We start from the raw sequence: 21714 nt of genomic DNA, 5'->3' as shown, positions 1-21714 counted from the left end.
ATCTTTGTGTTAAGAGGTGGGAAGCATGACTTGTTAGCATCTTCTGGAGTTCTGATTAATTATTGCATTGATAGAGATTCTCAATTTCCTTTATAGTGTGGTGGTCATTATATACGTTATTGTCCTGTTCTGCTTCCTTGTGACTCTGTATCAATTCACAACAAGTTTTCTAGGTTTCTCTGTTTTGTTAGGTTTTTTCTACCTCAGTTTAAAGATTTCTTTATTTCAGTTTTGTTCATCTGTCAGTGGGTGAGTCCTTTAAGCCCAAGGTGCCTGCCTCTTCTCGCACTGGATTTTATGACTATGAAGTCATGTCAGTCACTTAAGATTTGAATCTTGGGGCCATTCTCTGTGTTCGTGTTTGTTACATTCTCAGTAGAACCTAAACCATTTGAAGGCAGGGACTGATTCATTCGTATTTTCTTATCTCTGCATCCCCAGTATCAAGCACAGCATATAGTACTTAGTAAGTCTTCCTTGACAATGGTTTTCATTGTTTTATTAGAAAGCTTAGGACCTATCTGTTGAATTTCCAGCTGCTCAAGAAGACTATCTGTGGTGGTTCCAAACCAGATTAGTAGATGTGGCTTCTGCCACACTCTGCCTCTGCCGAACGGACTGGGAATGTTTCCCATTCGTGACATTCCATCTTCTGTCTTCACGACTTTTTATTATATGTCTCCCTTGCTTTGAACAGCCTCTCTTCACTTCTGACTCCTTCAGCCCCTAAGACCCTTGAGGGCCAAGATGTTACCTTCTATTTGCAACTTTGCCTAATTCTTTTCTTTGTTAATGCTCTCCTCTGCCTCCATTTTTAAATTTTGTATTTACTTTGTATGTACATATAAGAAAAAAGAAGGAAATAATCATTATTGAACAACTACTTGGTTCTAGGCACTGTGTTAAGCACTTTACAAATATTATCTCATTTGATCCAACAATCCTGTGAGAGAAGTGCTATTATGATACCCATTTTACAGTTGGGGAAACTGAGGCAGACAAATGTTAAGTGACTCGTCGAGAAACATTCAGCTAGTAAGTGCCTGAGGCTGAATTTGAACTCAGGCCTTCCTGACTCCAGGCCCAGAATTATCTCCACTGCACCACCTAGGTGCCTCTGTGTGTGTGTGTGTATGTGTATATGTATGCATACATACATATGTGTCTATACCTATACCTTTATCTGTCTATATCATCAATATCTCCATATCTACACATTTACATGTATAATATCTTTGTACATGATGTTGGTCTCCACTAGACTGTAAGCTCCTTGAGGATAGGTATTGTTTTGCTTTTGTTTTTTTATCCCAGCACCTACTACAATGCCTTGCATGGAGTTAATACATAATACATGTTGTTTGAATTGGAACTGAAGAAGTTTGCTTTTTCCTTTATAAATTTTCAGATGGCATGTTACTTTTGATAAATCACCTTGACTTCTGGCATATTTAAATGAATACATTTGGCCTATATATAATGTTTTATATTAATCACATTTTATTTTCTGTATCTTACTGAATGATAGTGGAAATCTCTTAACCTACAGAAATAATAAGGTAGACTTTTCGGAAGCAGAGACAGACTAATCTTAAATCTGGATTTGTTCATCCAAGCACTTTAGAGAGTATATTGTCACTTTATGTAGAGTGGTGGGTCCACATTCTCTGTCAGACTGAAAACGTTATCCATGATTTTCCCTTTGAAATGTAGTGATTAGGATGTTCTCAGGCACATAACATCATCAAATTCTATTAAATAGTCAACAACCCCAAAATATGCATTAAAAACCTCCTCTCTATATGCCTGGCATTCTCTGTAGTTGCATGATGAAGTAGCATAATCATATGCATAAGTATTTCCTGTTTTGTTATAGTAATTTATTTCTTTTTTTCTTTTTCTTTTTGGAGGGCAATTGGGGTTAAGTAACTTGCCCAAGGGTACATGGCTAGTTATTTTGTGTGGGTGTTAAGTGTCTGAGGCCGGAACCGAACTCAGGTCCCCCTGACTCCAGAGCCAGCGCTTAACTCTCTTCGCCACCTATCCGCCCCGAGTAATTTATTTCTTACTCTTGCCTAAAATAATCTGTCTCTTTGCCTTTGCAGGGAGGACTGAAAAATACCAAGCATGAATGTACCTTATCTTCCCAAGAATATGTCCATGAATTACGGTCTGGCATCTCAGAAGAGAAACTTCTTAACTGCCTTGAATCTTTGAGGGTGTCCTTAACCAGCAATCCTGTCAGGTATGTCCTTCACATTTTCAAAAAGAATTTTCTCTAATTATATAAGTATTGATGTTACATATGTGTGTTTTTAGTTATAATTGATTTTCTTGTTATTTGAACAGCATGAGTTATTAACCTGGAAACTGACAGTGGTTAATTCATTTCAATATTGATTCAAGAATCAAGCAAATGAAATTATCCTTTACTTTTTAAAAAGTAACATATATAAATGTACAAATTCAGTTATAATTTTTAAATTACGTGAGGATTTTGTTTATTGTTGGCAATTTAAAAAATGAATGGAATTTTAATTTCTGGAATGATTTCCAAAATAATTTAGCATTATTTTGGAATAATAGCATAGGTAAGTGGTTTTTCTTTAACTCTGTTGTTGATGATTATTAATTTTTCTCATTGTAACCTTAACAGACATAACCAAAAACAATGAAACATATAGAAAAAAAGGTTAGAATCTTTCCCAAGACCCTGAGCCCTTAGTCAGACTTCACCCAAAGAATGAACTCAAAGCAACAAACAGGTCGAGAGATTGCTTACCATCACAAAATCCGTTTGTCTTCTCTCTTTGTTTTTTGTTCCTTTTTTTCTTTTCCGTGATTTTAGGCAGTTCCTATACAGTTTTGGTCCTGATTTCACTTGGCCTCTGCTCAGGGCTCAGAAGATCACAGATTGAGAGCTGAAGGTGACCTCATAGGTCATCTTGTCAAATCCCCACATTTTTCAGATGAAGAAACTTGAGGTCTAAGAATGTGAAGTCCCTGCCAGACTCACAGAGATAGGCCCGAGTATCAGTCCTGTGACACTTCTTTATCTTCTTCATATTTATCACGTTTTTTGGTACAATAATAAATTACAGGGAATTCCATCATTCTTGTTATTGGACATACAGGTCATTTTTAAACTCATATAGTATCTATTAATATGTTTGTACCTATAGGTCATCCCCCCTTTATGATTGGTTTGACATGGAGTTCCATCAGTTAAATTTCTGGATTGAAATATATGTTTAATTTTGTGATATTGTAATTTGTTGCATTGTCCTCCAGGCTCTATGCACTAGCCTATGATTCCAGCAACAATGGATCTGAGTCCCTGTTCTTCCCCTGTTCCGCCAACATGAGATTTTCCAAGTTTTTGCTGGTTTGGTCAGGGAGGTAGTGTTATAAAGTTTGGATACATATTTCTCTAAATTTGGGGAGATTTTAAGTGTCTTCTCAAATGCTTGTTAGCCACTCATATTTCCTCCTTGTTCATTGTTGAAATCCTTTGAGCATCATTTATTGGGGAGGAAACAAATGCAGATGAGGAAGATGAAGTGACTGGTATAGATCTCTTGTCAGTTCCTTCTCGATTTTGCTTGGGAGACTATTTTATTATGCATCTGCTACCAATGCTTTCTTCCATTCTGTTTCTTTTGTTATTTTGTGGAGATATATTGTTTTTTCACAAAATTGTAGCTGCATATAAACAAATACATTGATTTTTGTCCAGAATACTATCTTATATTTGACTGATGAAAATTTCTCTCTACTCCACAGTTGCAACATGTATATTATCGAGTTTTCTTCCAGGTCTTAGGGATTTTAAAGTATCTTCATTGCTAATTGAGCTTACGTGTTTCACGTTGTGTTGACCTCAAATCATTTGTCTTGGCCATGTAGCTCTCTAGTTTTTGTCCACCAGTTTTTATTGAGTAATGATTCCTTCCTGTAGTGCTTTGTAAGGGTGGGTTTGTTAAATTCTAATATTTTCTATTTATTGGCTTCTTTTTCTGCTTTCTCTATCCTACTGAATGGATTTCTTTCTTTTTTTTTTTTTTGGAGGACAATTGGGGTTAAGCGACTTGCCCAAGGCCACATGGCTAATTAAGTGTTAAGTGTCTGAGGCCACATTTGAGCTCTGTCCTCCTGACTCCAGGGCCAGTGCTTTATTCACAGTGCTACCTAGCTACCCTGATTTCTATATTTTTTTATGCTGTAGGGTCCTCCTGACTCCAGGGCCGGTGCTCTATTCACTGTGCCACCTAGCTGCCCCGATTTCTTTATTTTTTATGCTGTAGTACTAGATGACTTTTAAAAATGGGTGTTTTATGGTATGTTTTGAGATTTGCTAGTACTAGTTCCCATTTCCTGATTTTCCTGATCACAGTTTTTTATATTTTTGTGAGTTTATACATATAAATTTTCTTATTACTTTAGCTAATTCTCAGATAGATTCTATTGCTATTTTATTAAATCTTTTAAGTTAGTTTATAAGTATAACAGTCTTTGCTAGATTTGTTTGGCTTAACCATGAGTAGGAGATACCCTGCCATTTATTCTTCATGTGCTAATTATTATAAAAGAGGGTTTTTTTAAGTAAATTGCTGTCACATCTTATAAGGATGCATTATATGTTGTTAAAATCTGACAAGTTAATTTAATGTTTTGATATATACTTTTACCCTTAGATATGTTCCTTTGATAATTAAGATCATGGAAACTGAGTTTTGTTTAGCCAGAGAGGAGAAATATCAGAAGTCATATTTCTCTCTCTATACTTTTCTTTCATTATGTCAATTATTTAATGAATAATAATCCTGTGCAAAAAATCAGAGGGCCATTTTAAACCAGGGATTCTTAATCCTTTTTTTGCATCATGAGCCTTTCTTCACAGCCTGGTGAAGCCTATGCATACCTCAGAATGTTTTTAAAAGCATAAAATAAAATACGTAAGATTATAAGTGTAACCAAAGGTTATTGAAAATAACCTTACTATGGAAATGTTCATGTACTCCCTGAGATCTAAATCCCAGGTAACGAACCCCTGCTCTAGCTTTCACTGAATCTCTTTTCCTACTACTGTTGTTTAACTTCTCAGGTACCCAGTAGAATGAGAAACTTGGACTAGATTGGGTGGGGAACCTGTGGCCTCAAGGCCACATGTGGCCCTCTAGGTCCTCAAGTACAGCCCTTTGATGGAATCCAAACTTAACACAGAACAGATAGATCACCTTAACAAAAGGATTTGTTTTGTCAAACTTTGACTCAACCAAAAAGCCACACCCAAGACCTAGAAGGCCACATGTGGTCTTGAGGCCACAGGTTCCCCATTCCTGGAGTAGAAGGCCTCCATGTTCCCTTCCAGGTTGACATGTCCTATGATCCTTCTCTGTATTTTCATTTTTGAAAGGCTGCCTCCTTCAATATTTGAATAAAACTGATAGTACCAGTGTAAGTCCTCCCTCCACTGATGCAAATTTCATCTCCAGACCATAGGAGGTAACTGTCCCGTAATGACTGTGGCTTTGAAAAACAAAGTGACCACTTGATTATCTTCTGGTGATGAGCCTTTCTACACTTAAACTACTCCTTTGGTGACATATGCCCAGTCTTTCGACAGGTCAGGGTGATAAAAATGATGAGTCACAGGGATGTAACACTTGAAGCTCGTGAAATGTTTTACACTGATAATCTGTGAAGTAGGTATTACAGGTGTTATTTTCCCCATTTTACAGATGAGGGAACAGAGACTTAAGAGAGATTTAGTGACTTGGATAGACAAGTGTTAGAATTAGGATTTGAAACTAAATCTTTTTGACTCTTATTCCCCACATTCTCCCCCTGTGACCTACTATACTACCTTTTAATCCTTTTCTCTTGATTTGGAGTATATATGTATGTATGGACACACATATATACATATGCATATACATACATATAGATATACATATGTACACATTCACACACATGCTCATAGTCTTAGCTAAACATTAGTAAAACTCTTTAGGGTCAGATGATAGATTTTAACTATGTCAGATTAGAGATTGGTAAAGGGCAAATGGTTCTTGCCTCATCCCTCAGTGTGGCTCAGAGAGGCTATCAGCTGGGCTATGCTTCCTTGGCATTTAGTGGACCCTTAAGTGCTTGCTGGATTGGATTAGATTAAGCCACTAGAGGTTGCCCTTTATACACATACTGAGGCATTAATGAAGGACTTCATTAAGTACTTTTTGTGTCCTAACATTTAGTAAGCACTTACTAAGTGCTAGCCACTAGATACAAAATCAAATGCATCAGTCTTTGTTCTCAAGGTGCTTATAGTCTCTATGGGTACAGGGAGAGGAGAGGAAGTCTAGGGAACCAGGGTGGTGGAAAATCAACAACCACCGGGGACCTGGATTCAAATATTACATGTAGTGTCCATTGTGGTCTGCAACAAGTGCCAGCCTCCCTGGGCCTCAGTGTTTTCATCTGGAAAATTAGGAGGTTGAATTAAATGGCCTCTGAGATTTGTTCCAGACCTAAACTTATGAGAATTCTTAAGGAAACTGTTAAAATTGGTGATAGCTGATAACCCAGTATTATTCTTTTTTAGAACAGAATTGTCAGTGAACATTTTGTCACATCTATTTCTTACCATATGAGATTCTTACATCTGACATTTAAGTATTAGATTTTTAGGCCTATCATGAATATTTAGATATTAAAGGGTTCAGAGGTCATGTGCCCATTCCTGAACAGGAACACTTTCCCTAACATCCCTGATTAGTGATGATGTGGCTTTGCTTTGAGACTTCCAGTGAAATCCAGAGAAAGAACTGTGGAGTCTGAATGCATATTGAAGCAGACTATTTTCTCTTTTTTTGTTGTTTTTTTCTTTCTTGTGGTTTTTCCCTTTTGTTCTAATTCTTCTTTCATAACATGACTAATGTGGAAATGTATTTTATGTAATTCTACATGTATAGCCTATAGAAGATTGCATGCCTCTTGGAGAGGGAAGAGGAGAAGGAGGGGAGAAAATTTAGAACTCAAAATCTTATAAAAATGAATACTGAAAACTAAAAATTAATTAATTGTTTTTTTAAAGACGTCCAGTGAGAGGGAATCCACTGTCTCCAGGGTAGAAGGAAGTGAGGTGACTTGCCCAAGTTGATAGAGTTAGCGAGGATCCTTTCTACCTGCTGTTCCTAGTTTTATCCCATTGGAATATGAGTTCAGGTCCCTCTTCTTCACATGTAACATGCCATTTCCATTTCTGTGCCTATGTTTTTGGAATGTAATCCCCAAGTGCTCCCTTATCCATGAACATCCCCCTCCCCCCGCCCCCAGCTTCTGATGGCTCCCTCTTCTTCTTTCATGTGTGCCTGTGTATGTGCGTGTTGTCTTCCCTGGCTGGTATGAACCTCTTCTAGAGCAGAGACTGCTTTTAGTCTTTATGTGTCTAGCACCAAGGACAGTGCCTGGCACACAGCAGAAACTTGATAAATGCCTGTGCATTGATTGATTTAACATATACCTAAATGGCATTAAAAGGAGTAACTGGTAACTTTTGTAAGCCTTCGTTGTGAAATTGCTGCTTTTATGATGGGGATGGTTGAGAGTCTGGATGTCTCCATTTGATTGTATAAAGTAGTCCATTGCTCGTCCAAGTAGTTTCTGTTGCTTAGTCATTTTTCAGTCATGTCCAGAATTTGGGTTTTTTTTTGGCAAAGATGCTGAAGTGCTTTACCATTTCCTTCTCCAGCTCATTTTACACATGAAGAAACTGTTAAAAACAGGGTTAGGTGACTTGCGTAGGGTCACATAGCTGGTAAGGGTCTGAGGCTATATTTGAACTCAGGAAGATGAGTCTTCCTGACTCCAGACCCGGCACCCTATCCATTGCACTACCTGGCTGCCACCTCTAAGGAATAGGCACTTAAAAATGAAGATGTCTCAGCATAGGCAAAAATACAGCTAAATATATAGGTTTTATTTCTCTAAGATCAAAATCAGATGAGTGCTAGTTACCAGGAGAACCAGATTTCTAATGCATTCTAAAAGCCACTTTGTTTAAAATAATCCAAATGTCTTTTCTGGAGCTTTCCCCATTTAATAGCAGATAAATTGTGTTTCTTCCAGCATATGCTGCAGCAGCACTTCAGAACACAGGCTGGCCATGCAGAGCTCTGGATGTATAGCCAGTCACATGATGATTCTGTGCATGTGGGGTCCCATTTATGGAGATGCTGTTTCCATTGGTTCAGAAATAGCAACTCTTCCATACCTTCTCGATTTGTCCATTTCTTGTTCCTCTCCTTCCCTAGGGTCAACATAGAGAATTTTATTAAGCATCCTGGAAACATGTGCCCAGTCTGTCACCATCTGGGGGTACTAGTGTGGCACTTGGCTTTTGCTTTCACTTTCATGTTTAACAGGGGTAGCTAGGTGGCACATGGGCCCTGGAGTGAGGAGGACCTGAGTTCAAATCCAGCCTCAGATATTTAACACAAAAAATAGCCATGTGACCTTGGGCAACCCCAATTGCCCTACCTTCCCCGTCCACCCCCCCCCCCAAAAGGAGAATCTGTTTAACATTGCATCACACAAGGAAGTCGTTGTTGCTATGCTTCAGTAGTTGCTTTTTGAGACACTCATGATAGAGGCAGCTAGGTGACACAGTAGATAGTGTTTGGGGCCTGGAGTCAGGAAGAGATCTGAGTTTAAATCTATTCTTAGATACTAGATGTACGACCTGGTACAATTCATTTAAACTTGATTTGCCTCAATTTCCTTATCTCTAAAATGGGGTGCTAACAGCACCAACTTCTCAGAGTTTTGTGTGGATCAAATGAGAAATAAACTGCTTAGCATATAATAGTTACTGTTTAAATGGCGGCTCTTATTGTTTTCATTTCATTATAAATTCACTCTCAGACTTAGAGGGCTGGGCTTCAGAAGAAGAGTTTTAATAAGTCAGGGAGCCATTTTGGTTCATTGAAAGTGCCGCACACTTTGGAATGAAGAAGAAACAAGATGACATCCAATGAGTTAATTTTAAGTAGTAAGTATTTAAGAACCTTTGCTAAAAATGATGGTTTGTATAGCATTAAATTCCTGATATATTTGATCTTTATGTTGTCATAAGACTTAACTAACGTGAGCCTCAATTCATTGAAAAGCTCCCACTTCCTGTTTGCCTTTAGGGAATTGCTAACAAGGGGTACGTTGTAGCTAATACTTACAGAATTAATTCAGCAATTGACATTGAGTCTTTAATGGCTAGGCCTTCCATATTTATTTTAATAAATCTATTTTAACATTTTTTCAAAAAATCCAATTCTCTCAATGAGCATAATTCTAGACATATGCATTGCAATGTCTATGTGTACCATATAGATTTCTGTCTGGATTGAAGAGGTGGTTTTGGAAGATTTCAAGACTTTTTGAGATGATGGTGGAGAGAGGAACTCTCTGTGAAGGAAAATAAACAAAAATAAGCTAGCAGAGTACTTGGATTGAGAATTCCCTGTATGCCAAAGCTTAATTTAAAAAAATACATTGTTATTTATATCTTTTGCTTTTTTAATCATCAATATTTCCCCAAGCATTGCCCTCTCACCTCCCAGAGAGTCATCCTTTACAATAAATAATATTTTTAAGAAGAAAAAAATGAAGAGGGAAAAAACCAACAATAAAATTAAGTACAACCAAAGAGCTGAAAATATGTGTATTGTAGCACATCTGTGGACCTCCCACCTTTACAGAAGCGTGCAGTGGTGAGGTGTCTTTTCAAATCTGTTCTTTGGAACCATTCTTGCTCTTTGTAAATCTATAACATTCAGATCAGCCACAATACTACAAATGGAAAGAATGACCACAAAAAAATCCAGAGCTTAATCTTAAGAATCTTATAGCTAGGTAGTCCAACCAGACAAAATTCTTAACAACTGGATTTGTCTAAAATTGGAATGAGCTCTCTGAGGAAGTATAGTGGGTTCCCCCTCATTGAAATCTTCCTCTAGGTCCTCTTTTCATTCTTGAACTTCCTCAGTACCTTTTGGAGACTTCTCAAAATTCTCAAAAGGTAATTGTTCACCCCCACCCCTTAAAGTATTCATAATTCATTAGCATGAAGCCCCTTCCTCTTGCTCAAATCAGCTTAACCTTGCAGGTTTCTCTTGACTCTTATGTTTGTTTTTCAGAGTTCCTGCTCAGCTCTCCTCTTTTCATCAGAAATACTTGAAAGTCCTCCATTCCATTACAGATCTCACCCCTGTAGAGTTCTACTCAGTTTGCAGAATATGTGATTCTTAGTTATCGACCTTTATCTTTTGGGTTATTTTGAAATATTATCTTCTAATATCTCTCATTTATAACAGAAGCTGCCAAATCTTATGTGATCCTTATCCTGATTCCTTGGTACTTGGCCTACTTCTTTCTGGATGCTTGCAGTATTTTTTTTTCTTTGATATAAAAGCTGAGGATTTTGGATTATGACATTCCTGGAATGTTTCTTTCTAGGGTTTCATTTGGTGCATTCTTTCTGTCTTACTTTACCCGCTGCTTCCAATAGCTCTGGGCTGTTTTCATTTTTGATCTCTTGAAATAGAGTATCCTGGTCTTTTGGGAGAAGTCAGTGATTTTGAAATGATCTAATGATCTCTTGTTGACCTGTTTTCCACATTACTTGCATTTAATATCAGATATCTTAATTTTCCTTTTATTTTTTCAGTCTAGATTTTGTTTTAATATTTCTTCATTTCCTGTGGAGTTACTTATTTTTTTCTTTGGTCTCTTGTAGCTTTCAGGGACTTCTTGGCTTGAGTAAAGTTTATCTCTTTCTTAGCTATTCATTCTCCTTCAACTTCTTTCTTCCAGTGTTTTTATTTCATTTTTTGAATCTCTTGCTTTATTTCTTCTAGCAATTCAAGTATTGCTTATAAAAAATGCTGCTGTCCCTCACTGCTCCCTTCCCCCCCCCCCCTTTGAGGCTGTGCTTGCCGATATGGAATTACTGTCTCTTTTGGGGAATGTCTAGATCTACGGTATTTTTTTAAACTTGTCATTGTCAGGTTTACTTAAATCCCCAGCTTTCATTCCTAAATTTGGATTTGTGTCAGGACTAGGCTCTGCCTCCTGCTGTGCTTTTGGGTGAGATTATTGACCCCTTTTGACGCCATGTCAGATCACCAGTATGTTTCTGGTCTGACTTGATCTTTTTCAATTTTTGCATAGGGATAGATTGTCCTCTTTGCCGCTTGTAGACATGATGAGAATTGTAGTGAGTTTCCTGCACTGATCTCTGCCTCCTTGGGGAAGGCCTTTCTGGATCATTGAAGTTCTGAGTGCTGGATCTTCAGAGTTCTCTATGGCACATTAGGACACAGTGTTAGGGAACTCTTAGCCCAGTTCCTTATTACTGAATTCTTCTGCATGGCATTGGTTGTTTCTTCTCCCTGGGGCTTCCAAGGTTCCCACTGTGGGTTTCAAGAACACCTTGGGACATTTTGTTCCCTCTGATTGTTTCTTAGAGTAGTCCCCTGTGCTTGCTGCTTCTGAAAGCAGAACCCTGTAGGCTCCATGTGTCTTTGGCCTGCCTCCACTTGTGCTGGTAGGCTACCCACTTGTTTGCTTGGGCTGGCACTGGATTTTTGGGTTGACTCCCTTTTCTATTCCCCATGGGCTCAGGATTGATTGATTGATTGATTGATTGTGTGTATGTATGTATGTCTCTGACTCTCACAACTCAAGGACAGAAGAGGTCATTTTCTGTAGATTCTTGATGCTTCTTCCAGCATATTAGGCTTGTGGGAGGTGGGCAATCTTCTACTATCAAATTTAACATGTCTGTGGTAAACTTTCTGTTTTAAAAGTACACGCACAGAGTTCCACTGTATGATTTATTAACGTAAAAGTTAAAGCAAGCTACATTGATAATGTCAATATTACTCTCTCTTGCTCTTACTCTCAAAAGACACACAATCTCCTGACTCCAGGTACTTGTCTTGGCTGGACTTTCTCTTCTCATCTCTGCCTCCTGGATTCCTTGGTACCTCCTGGTACCTTCTCTCTGATAATTACCTCCACCTTATTCTCTCTATATTTTGTTTATACATAGATGGTTGCATATTGAATCCCCCATTAGACTGTGAGGTCTTTAAGAGTAGGAACAGATTTTGGTTTCGTTTTTATTTTTGGATTTTCTTTGTATCTTTAAACACTTCCACAATCTTTGGCACATTTTAAGCACTTAATAATTGCTCATTAGTTTGACTGTTGAACTATGGCTTGTAGTTACTTCTTGTGATGACCTTTTTAGGTCCTTTGTGTGCTTCTAGAATTTTTGTGTATATGAAATTCTGAGTGAGGTTTTTCAAAGACACCCTGAGAGACTTTTCCTGTATGTACCCTTAGATTGACTTTCTTAGATGATCATCTTATTTCCTAACTTACTTGACATTTGAAGTCTTTTAATATGTATTTTTACACTTTGGTCCAAGATATCATGAAGAAGGTTGTTGTAATACTTATTAAAATTTTAAGAAAGTATTTTTCTTCCCAAATTTCTCCATCAGGCAAAGAGTGATACATGTTTTTGATATAATTTTGTCAAAATATCTATTGTTGTGGTATATATTACATAAAGTAGGAAGGCTTGCCCTCTTAGATCTGAAAGTCTCAGGGGTGTAGTCTCGTTCATGGTAGGAGGGGGAATAAGAAAGTTTACCAGAGTTCAGGAAGCATAGTTTGGAAATGAATGGAAAGATTTGTTTGCCTTACTGTTTTTTTTCTTTACTTTGAGATTTGTTTACATCGAAAAGAAAATATAATTGTTATTTCAGCAGGCCATAGTCCAGCTATTGTTAACCCTGGAAATCCATTAGAAACCAACATTTTTCTGACAACACATTGATAAAAATTGCTATTTGCTAGACTTGTAGTTCATTTATTGGTTTACTTCAAGGTAATTGGTTAAGTGAGATAGAATAACGTCCTTGAGAATTTATGTAAAAGATTTTCCTTTTTATCATAAAGAAATAGAGAAGCCTACTTAGAGTACAATCCCAATTTCCTAAAATGAAATGACAATCTGATCTGAGAAAAAAGAAAATGCCTACCAAAGTTTGTGCTTTCAGAGAATACAAATGTATTCTGTTCGATCTCATTTTTGCCCTTTGGCATTTTCATGTAATCTACTTTCTAGATGTGCAGTTCATTCTCCCTTTTCAAAAACAAAAACAACTGAAAATAGTTGTTCTTTCTTATTTTTTTCTACTCTTCAGTATCACAGTTATCACAATTGGGCATACATGTCATTTTCACTCTTTTTGCCTTTTTTTGAAAATGACTTTTGGAATCACTTCTCATTATGTGTTGTGAGGATGGCTTAATTTAGGGCCTGCTAAATGGTGAAAAGCCTTAATGAAAGTTCTTGAATGAATACATTAAAAAGCATTTGTTAAATGCTTACTCTGTGTTAGACACTGTTCTAAGTACTGGGGATACAAATATTTTTTAAAAAAGAAAGCATCCCTGCCTGGAAGGAGGACAGCATATACAGGGCAGTGATTACCAGGGAGGGATATTTTGTCCTGGGAAGGTTGAAAGGTATTAGTGAAGCTACCCTTCTGATCTCTAAGTACTAATTTGATCATATAACCCTGCTAATTAAAATGATTCAGTGGTTCCCTATTGCCTGGTAAATAAACATAAACTCCTGGTCCTGGCAGTTAGGGCCCTTCAGAGCATATTTCGGGCCTACTTTTGGAGGCTTATCTCATACTACTTATCCTTATATACTTAGGGACAACCAGCTGCCCTTGTTTTGGAGTTGAAATTGGGAGCATGACAGTTGGAGCTGTACATTAGAACCAGGACAGATTAGCTCTTCGAAAAAAAAAGATTGAGGAGTCATATTTGAAGCCATTGGAATGAATGAGATTGTGAAGGGATCATATAAGGGAAGAAAAGATGAGGGCAGAGGCCAGAACCTTGGTAAACAAACCCCTTTAAAGTGTGATGAAAGAATAACAACTGGTGTAAAGATATGTAGAAGGCAGTTATAAGGAGAAAGGAGATCACAAGAATCCAGTCCCTAAAACATCCCACTCTCTCTACTACCTGGAAGTAAAAAATGTAAAAAAAATCCAGGTATCCTGGCTACAAATCTGGGTGCCTCACCCACTATCATACCCTTGGTAGTTTAGTTGACAGTTACTTTTCCTTTGGAAAATCAAAAATGTATTCTTTATATTTATATGTTTATTACTACCTTTTGAAATCTGAAATATACTTAACACATGGGAATCTTGGATAAACTTTCTTTCTTTTTTGTTCTCTCCCCACCCCCCAAGGAACATTTTGGTATGGTTTTTTTTTCTCTCTAGTTTATGCCTAGTAAATCAAGCTAAATTTAAAAAAAGACTAAAACCTTTATTTGAAAAACCTCCTCAGTTTCTCTCATTGAGTCTTACCGTTCCTGATTTGAAGAGACTGCTTGAGCTGATAACCAGTCAGTGTAATAATATGGGCAGCTAGGTGGCTCAGTGGATAAAGCGCCAGACCTGTAGTTAGGAAGACCGGAATTCAAATGTGGCCTCAGATACTTATTAGCTGTATGATCCTTGGCAAGTCACATCATCTGTTTGCCTCAGTTTCCTCATCTGTAAAAGGAGCTGGCAAATCACTCCAATATCTCTGCCAAGAAAACCCCAGATGGGGTCACAAAGAGTCAGACATGACTGAAATGACTGAACAAGAACAAAAAATAATAATGAGAATTAATATTTTTATAATTTTTATAATGATACAAAATATTTTCAGCCAGGAGCTAAATATGACCTTGGCTACATCATCTTAAAAAGGAAAAGAAATCTCAAAATCAATATTACCAAGTGAATAGATTGTAGTCACTAGGGAAAGTTTGAGAGGTCTGACAATAATATAGTCTATACTTTTGTTCTATTTGTCTTACTCCATCCATTCATAGATATATACCATTTTTTGACTGAAGAAGCACATTTATTTTTTCTCTCTCAATGCTGTCTTACTTTTTCACCCATGTTAATCTTACTTTATCAATAATAAGTTATCTAGTAATTCTACTTAGCCAAAGTTAAACTGTGTACTGTGAGTATAATGGAAATCATGTGAATGGTCATTGTTTAGAAGTCTAGGTGGATGGGGTGGCTAGGTGGCACAGTGAATAGAGCACCGGCCCTGGAGTCAGGAGGACCAGAGTTCAAATCCGGCCGCAGACACTTAACACGTACTAGCCGTGTGACCTTGGGCAAGTCACTTAACCCCAATTGCCCAGCCTTCTCCCCTCCATAAAGGAAAAAAAAGCAGCCTAGGTGGATCAGATGAGCATCTGATCAAAGGATGTTAGAAAATTATGTGATAACTCACCAATCTAGGTAGTTAGTCTGTAGTCAACAATCTTTTGTTAAGATTAAGAATTGGGAATACAAATACTAGTAGAAAGAAAGACAGCCGCTGCCTTCAAAGAGCTTACATTTTAGTGGGGAAAGACAATATGTAAGTGGAAACTGAAAGGGGGCATAGGGTAGAGGCCAGCAGGCAAGGCAGAGAAAGTCCGAGTGTGAATTGGATAGAAATGAGATGTGGCTGTCCTGGTCACTCTCCTTAATTAGAAGTTCTGGGAAGGTGCCATCCACTCAGAGGGCGGGGCTGGAATGAGCTTTCAGGGTCACGAGGTTTTTGAGACCTGGTAGAGAAGATCCCAAATGTAATTGAGAGAGGAATGTAAGTATAAGAAAGATAGCAGGGCAGATACAGATGTACAGTGAGGAGGAATGTATTTCTATTACAAGTTTAAAGTGTCTGGATAACACATGACAGAAAGTCTAGCATTTAAGAGATACATCATGCAGTAAAAGACAGAATCATCTACTTTGGCCACTCGAGTCTACAAATAAAGAAACTCAAGCCCAGTGGTTGAAGTTATTGTTTATTCCAGCTAATTGCTGGAAGAACCAGGGTCTTTGATTCCAGTTCTGATGTTCTTTCCACAGTTTATTTGTGTTGTTGCTTGTTACTTTTCAAATAACAGTATTCAAATCTTATAGGTTGATTTAAAAAATAAGGAATGTATCAATTTTTTACATCATAGTTCTTTCCCTATACTCCCCCCAAATAAGCTTCTCTCTTAAAACAAAAAATGCCATTAATCCAAACAGACTAATGAAGTATGTCCGAGAATGCATACATCATGTGTCCCACTTCTGTAATCCCTCATCTGTCAAACAAGAGGAAGGTGGTATGTCTCATCATCAGTCCTCCGCAGTCAAAGTTGATCATTGCACTGTTTGGAACTTTTGTATATCTTTATTCAAACATTAAGCTGTTAAATTCATTGGGTTCTATTTCTGGGTTCTTTATTTTTCTCCATTGAAGAATTTTCTCTTATGAATTTATTTTTGTAAGCAATGCTTTGATAAACCTTACTACTCAACATGATGTACTTTGCCAGGAGACCCCTAAAAACCAAGGTATGAGTGGACTCCTGTTATTCTAAGTCATAAATAGCTTTCGAGAGGTTTGTTTACATGACATAGCCAGGTCTCTCAGCGATTCAGAGTACACATTTCTACCTGGTTGTATGGCAGGGCATCTCTGGGCAGATTCAAATAAAGGCCTGGGGAATAAGATCTGAATCTTCTCTGGGATCAGTTCCAGACTGATATATTGACCTGTAAGCTACATACTAGCTTTTCGGCTTTCTGCTAAGAAGCCCTGGGCTGACTTTGTTTTTGTTTCTGTCTTTTCCCCTGCAGAACTGGTTATATACTCTGATTCATCTTATTGGCACCTCCTTGTGAAAGACTCCAAAGTTTTGACTGGGATTTTAGCTTAAGCCCTTTGGATTTTGTACTTGGGCCCTGACAATCAAAGAGGTTGTCAGGGATCCAAGAGACAAATATTGAAAAAATCTTTTCTGCAATTGAAATTTAAGTATTAAATACAAGCATTACTTATGTGTATTTTGGAACAAGATTTTATCAAATTTTCTATATGCATTACTACCATTTAGTAATTAATACATTTGGTCAAATGGTTCGATTATTTTCTCCTCCCTTGGCTTTCTTTGGGGGGGATCATGATATTCAGGTATTCCAGTTATTCTTAGATTTTTTTTCTCCTCTATCTGTTTTCCAGGTCAATTATTTTTGCATGAGATACCTTATATTTTGTTCTTTTTTCGTTGTTTTGACCTTATTTTAACTTTTCTTGTTGTCTTATGGAGTCATTTGCTTCTCTTTGGTCCACTTTCATTTTTAGGAAGTTTGTTGCTTGGGGAAGTTTTCTACCTCTTACATCAAGCTGTTAATTCTCTTTCTTCCATAGATCTTATTTGTTTTCCATTTTTTTTCCATCTAGAGCTCTTGTTTTATTGATAAAAAACATTTTTTTAACTCTTACTTCATCTCTTCTAGGAATTCTATTTGACTTTGTGTGCAAGCTATATTTTTCTTGGAAACTTTTATTGTAGATGTTTTGGAATCATTCTCTTCTTTAGGGTTTGTGTTTTGAGCCTCCTTGTCTCCATAATAGCTTTTTATCATGGGACTCTTTTTTTTGTTTGCTCATTCTTCCAACCTACTTCCTGAGATTAGACTTGATATTAGGGCCAGACTCTGTACTAATGGAGGTAAGATCTGGGCTGGTCCTGTTGTGATTTTCTTGGAGTATTGAATATTGTATTATTCTAGGATCTCAGGGATAATTCATGCTGGGGCCCTGGAATCTTTCCTTAGTCTCCAAATTGGGCTGATTCAAGTTAAAATCTATTTACTTATCTCCTGTCCCAGATCTGTGAGGTGCAAGGTTTTGAGCTAGGGTTGGGATTGAGTAATAATAGTACACTGCTACTTAACACACCCACTATGAGCTTCTTAATAACAGAACTACAGGCTCCCTTGTTATTCCTCTGCAGACTTCAGAATCAGCCAGATGATGGAACTCAGACCCTACTCTGCTCCTGGAGTTGGAGTCACACTACTTCTGTTTCATTCTGAACTTAGCAATTAGAACCTAGCAATTCTGGGTACATGTTCTCTTCCACAGCCCACCCTAGATTTGTGTACTTTCTGGGATTTCTTGGTAGTTTTCTCTATTGTTTATAATCCTAAATTCCAATTGTTCCCTCTTGATCTAGTTTTGTGGCCCAATAGCCGTATGTTGTCTCTTAATCTAGTTATCCTCTAGGACATTCTACTGGGCTTTCTTATTATTTTCCTAGACTCTTACTTCTGTGCTCACTTTTCTTTCAGTTAGTTCCCTTCAGTTTAATTATCTTTCTTGTTCTTATAACATATGTGTGTATATGTACTATAAGAATAAAGATTATTATACACACCCACACACATCCATCTCTAGGCTCTGTCAATTCCAGTCTTATATCACCAACTACTCTAAGTGGTGGAATGGAGAGAACAATGAACTTGGAGTCAGGAAGACCTCAGTTCAAATCCCTCTTCAGACACTAGCTTTGTGACCCTGGCCAAGTCGCTTAATACTGTTTGCCTTAGTTTCTTTATGTGTAAAATGAGCTGGAGAAGGAAATGGCAAACAACTCCAGTATCTCTGCCAAGAAAACCCCAAATTGGGGGATGGGGATGGAGTCAAGATTGCGGAAAAAAGGTAGGGAATTGCCTGAATTCTCCCACATTCCCCTCCAAACTCTGGAGCAGCAGAACCCACAAAAGGACAGGTCAGCAGGCAAGCTCTGCCCTATAGGGGTGAGGGTAGAATACAATCCAAGGCAGGCTATACTACGGTAGGACACATGTCAGCAAACCAAAAGCAGACCTTGGAGCGACTGAATCAGCCACAGCAGCTGTGGCACCCAAAGTTTCTGCACTTCCCAGTCCACAGATGGTAAGGGAGCTGAACAGCTGGGAAGAAGGAGACTGGGGAAGCCTTCACTTTCACTGGGTGCAGAAGTCTCCGTGGATCTGGGTTGAAGTCTGGGGCTGCAGTTCCACGGTGAGGTGAAGTGTCAGCACACCAGAGCTTATGGCCACAAGGGAGCAGGGATCTTAATCACAATTCCAGGACACAAAAGAGTGTCTGTGGTCTCTCACAGACCACAGCACAGGCGAGCAGAGCAATGACTCTACCTTTCCTTTTGAGTTCTCTAGGGTTTTCTAAGTAAACCATTATATCATCAGAAAATAGGCTGATTTCTTTTCAGCCTGTTGAACTGACTGTGGAATTGACTTGGTTATTTAAATATCTTTAAAGTAGTTGATAGTACTATTCATATTGGCCTCTTTGGCTCAGTGTTTTAGGTGGCAGACTCATGAATCAAACACATGCCCTTGATTATTCTGGAATATTCATTGGTTTGTATTGCCTGCACTTATTATTATTCTGGTTAACTGAGACTTGACGAAAATTAGGTTTGGATGTCCTCAGATACCTTAATCCAGTTATATGTCTCATATATATATGTACATATATATGTATATGGAGAGAGAGGGGCACTTTTGTGTGATTTTTATACCATTTAATTAATAAATTTAATTAAAATTTTTATATCCAAAAAAAGAGGCCAAGGTTTTTATTTTTCTTGAAGTTAACAGGTTTGTATTTTGTAATTGTAATACCTTTCTAAATCCTTCAAGAGTCCTGGAATCTCCCTTGTTTAATTTGATCTTCCAGTGATCTGGGTTGTAAGTGTGATATTATGCCTGGAGATGGAAATAATATTAGATGGAGATAGCATCCTTTGTATAGAACACAGATCCCTCATTCTTATTTTTAGACCTGTACAAACAGTGACAAAGGGATAATATGACTAATATTAGCTTTCTTTACATGAGCTCAGTTGACTTATAGCTCACAGAATTCCTTATGGAAATTCTGTTTTTTAAATCCATTTCAAAACAGAAGGGAATCAAAGGAAATTTCTCAAATGGTTATGCAACAATTTTGTGGGTTTTTTGGTCAATAGTATGTACAATATTATGAACAAATCTGCATCCATCTAACGCCAGCTCTAATCATGTAAGTTTTTCAATTTTCAAGTTGCTTTAAAATCACTATTATCTAGAGAAAATATTATATCTGATTCTCTAGTTTTTGGACAGAGAGTTGACATCTTGTGTACCATTCAAAGCAAAATAAAATGAAAGATGTCTTTCCCTTTGTAGACTTTGAAGTTTGAATGGGAGAATATTTCCGTTGACTTTTTAAGTTAAAAAATTTTTCAGACACTTTTATTAAGTGTTTTGGTCAGCTTGATCAGGGTAAATTATCCCCTTAAAATAATAACAAAACCCATGAAAGTTTACAAGAACTTTCTAGTTTAAAACATTCATGTACATGTGAAAATATTTTGTGATCATTCTTTTTGCTTTGAATATGAATGATAAATCAGTCTCAGCTTATAACAATAGTGAGAGCTCTGGATGTGGAGGTAGGTTTAGTTTGGAGTAATGGTTTTGTCACTTTTTGATTGTGGTTTCAGTGCTAAATCCATGATATCTTTAAAAGACAACAACAAAATCCAGTAGCTCATAATTAGCAGTTTGATATCAGCAATAATGTGATTTGTCCAAAAACAAATTCATTGAAAAGTAACATCAGTTTTTACAGGTAAATTTTGTGGGAGATCAAGCAACAATTAAACCCTGTACCCATAAAAGAAAGCCTTTGTTGACTGAGTGACTCAGGATTTTCATTGTATTACAGTTTTCAAAGGTATTACTATTGCATGTGTCCCAAAAGACATAGATAGCAACCAAACTAAGTGGTGATTTTCTAGAGGGAAAATTGCTGCAGCCTTTGAATCAGTAATTAATATTGTAGAAAGACAACTCTTCTACAGCTCCATGGCACACAAGCATCATTCTACCTTTATTAGAAAAAAATCAGGTAGCCAAACAATGAGGGGGCATTAGGAATTTTTCAAGAAAGCAGTTTTTAGACCACTGCTTTGGTCAGCAACCATTTAATGTTATGACCCATGTCAACTACTGAATCTGTGTCTATGACATCGGAAGATAATTCATATTTATAATTAACATTGTGAGTCTTCAAAGAAAGTATTAAATCACATACAGACTACCCTTTTCAAAAAAATAGGTTAGGGTAGAGCTGAGATGTTAGATTCCGGACAGCCACCCAAATTCCTTTTTAAACAAGATTAAAATGGCACCTCAAATAAAGTTTGGAAATAGCAGAACCAACAAAAGGTTGGGAGTGAGATGTTTTTCTGGCCTAAGAAAATTAAGAGGTCATCAGGAGAGGCCTGTGTCATCTCAGAGGCCTGTCCTGGAGCCCACACATGGCAGCAGCAGATCTAGTGTCCACAGCGGCATCTTCAGGGTCCAGACATGGCAAGGAGATTGGACAGCTGGTCAGAAAGTGATTACAAGGACCCTTTGCTGGCACTGAGTGCAACTGGAACTGATTGGCAATTCTTTCCTCATATGAAGTTCTGGATCAGAGTTCCATGGAGGAGAGGAGTGCATGTCTTAATCACAGGGGAGGAGGGGCCCTGGTCACAGTTCTCAAGCAAAGAGAGCACTAGTGCTTGTGGCTGCAACGGACCAGAAGCTCTTCTTGGAAGGACTAGAGCACAGACTAGGAGAGTCTGCAATGACCAACACCTCTCTTAGCACCACACCACCTTGCAAACAATAAAAACTTGGAGGTTCCTAGAACTAGCTCTGAAAAAAGCAGCACAAAAAAGCCAGA

The 21714-nt window shown here is 37.6% G+C and overlaps 1 protein-coding gene across 1 annotated transcript in view; it reads left to right on the top strand.

The window, feature by feature from the left end:
* DIAPH2 (diaphanous related formin 2) overlaps nt 1–21714 on the top strand; it is an 873453-nt gene that overhangs the window by 189952 nt on the left and 661787 nt on the right. Inside the window, exon 6 of the mRNA XM_069065282.1 lies at nt 2106–2245. Coding sequence (XP_068921383.1) covers nt 2106–2245 — 140 coding nt within the window. The remainder of the gene's footprint in view (nt 1–2105; nt 2246–21714) is intronic.

The sequence above is a fragment of the Petaurus breviceps genome, unplaced genomic scaffold, assembly GCF_028583685.1.
Source record: "Petaurus breviceps papuanus isolate PSGF00001 unplaced genomic scaffold, PetGlider_PUasm1.0 90681, whole genome shotgun sequence".
In the NCBI taxonomy this organism is placed as follows: Eukaryota; Metazoa; Chordata; class Mammalia; order Diprotodontia; family Petauridae; genus Petaurus; species Petaurus breviceps.
The sequence above is the reverse complement of the archived record's forward strand: the minus strand, read 5'-3'. Positions and strand labels throughout refer to the sequence as shown.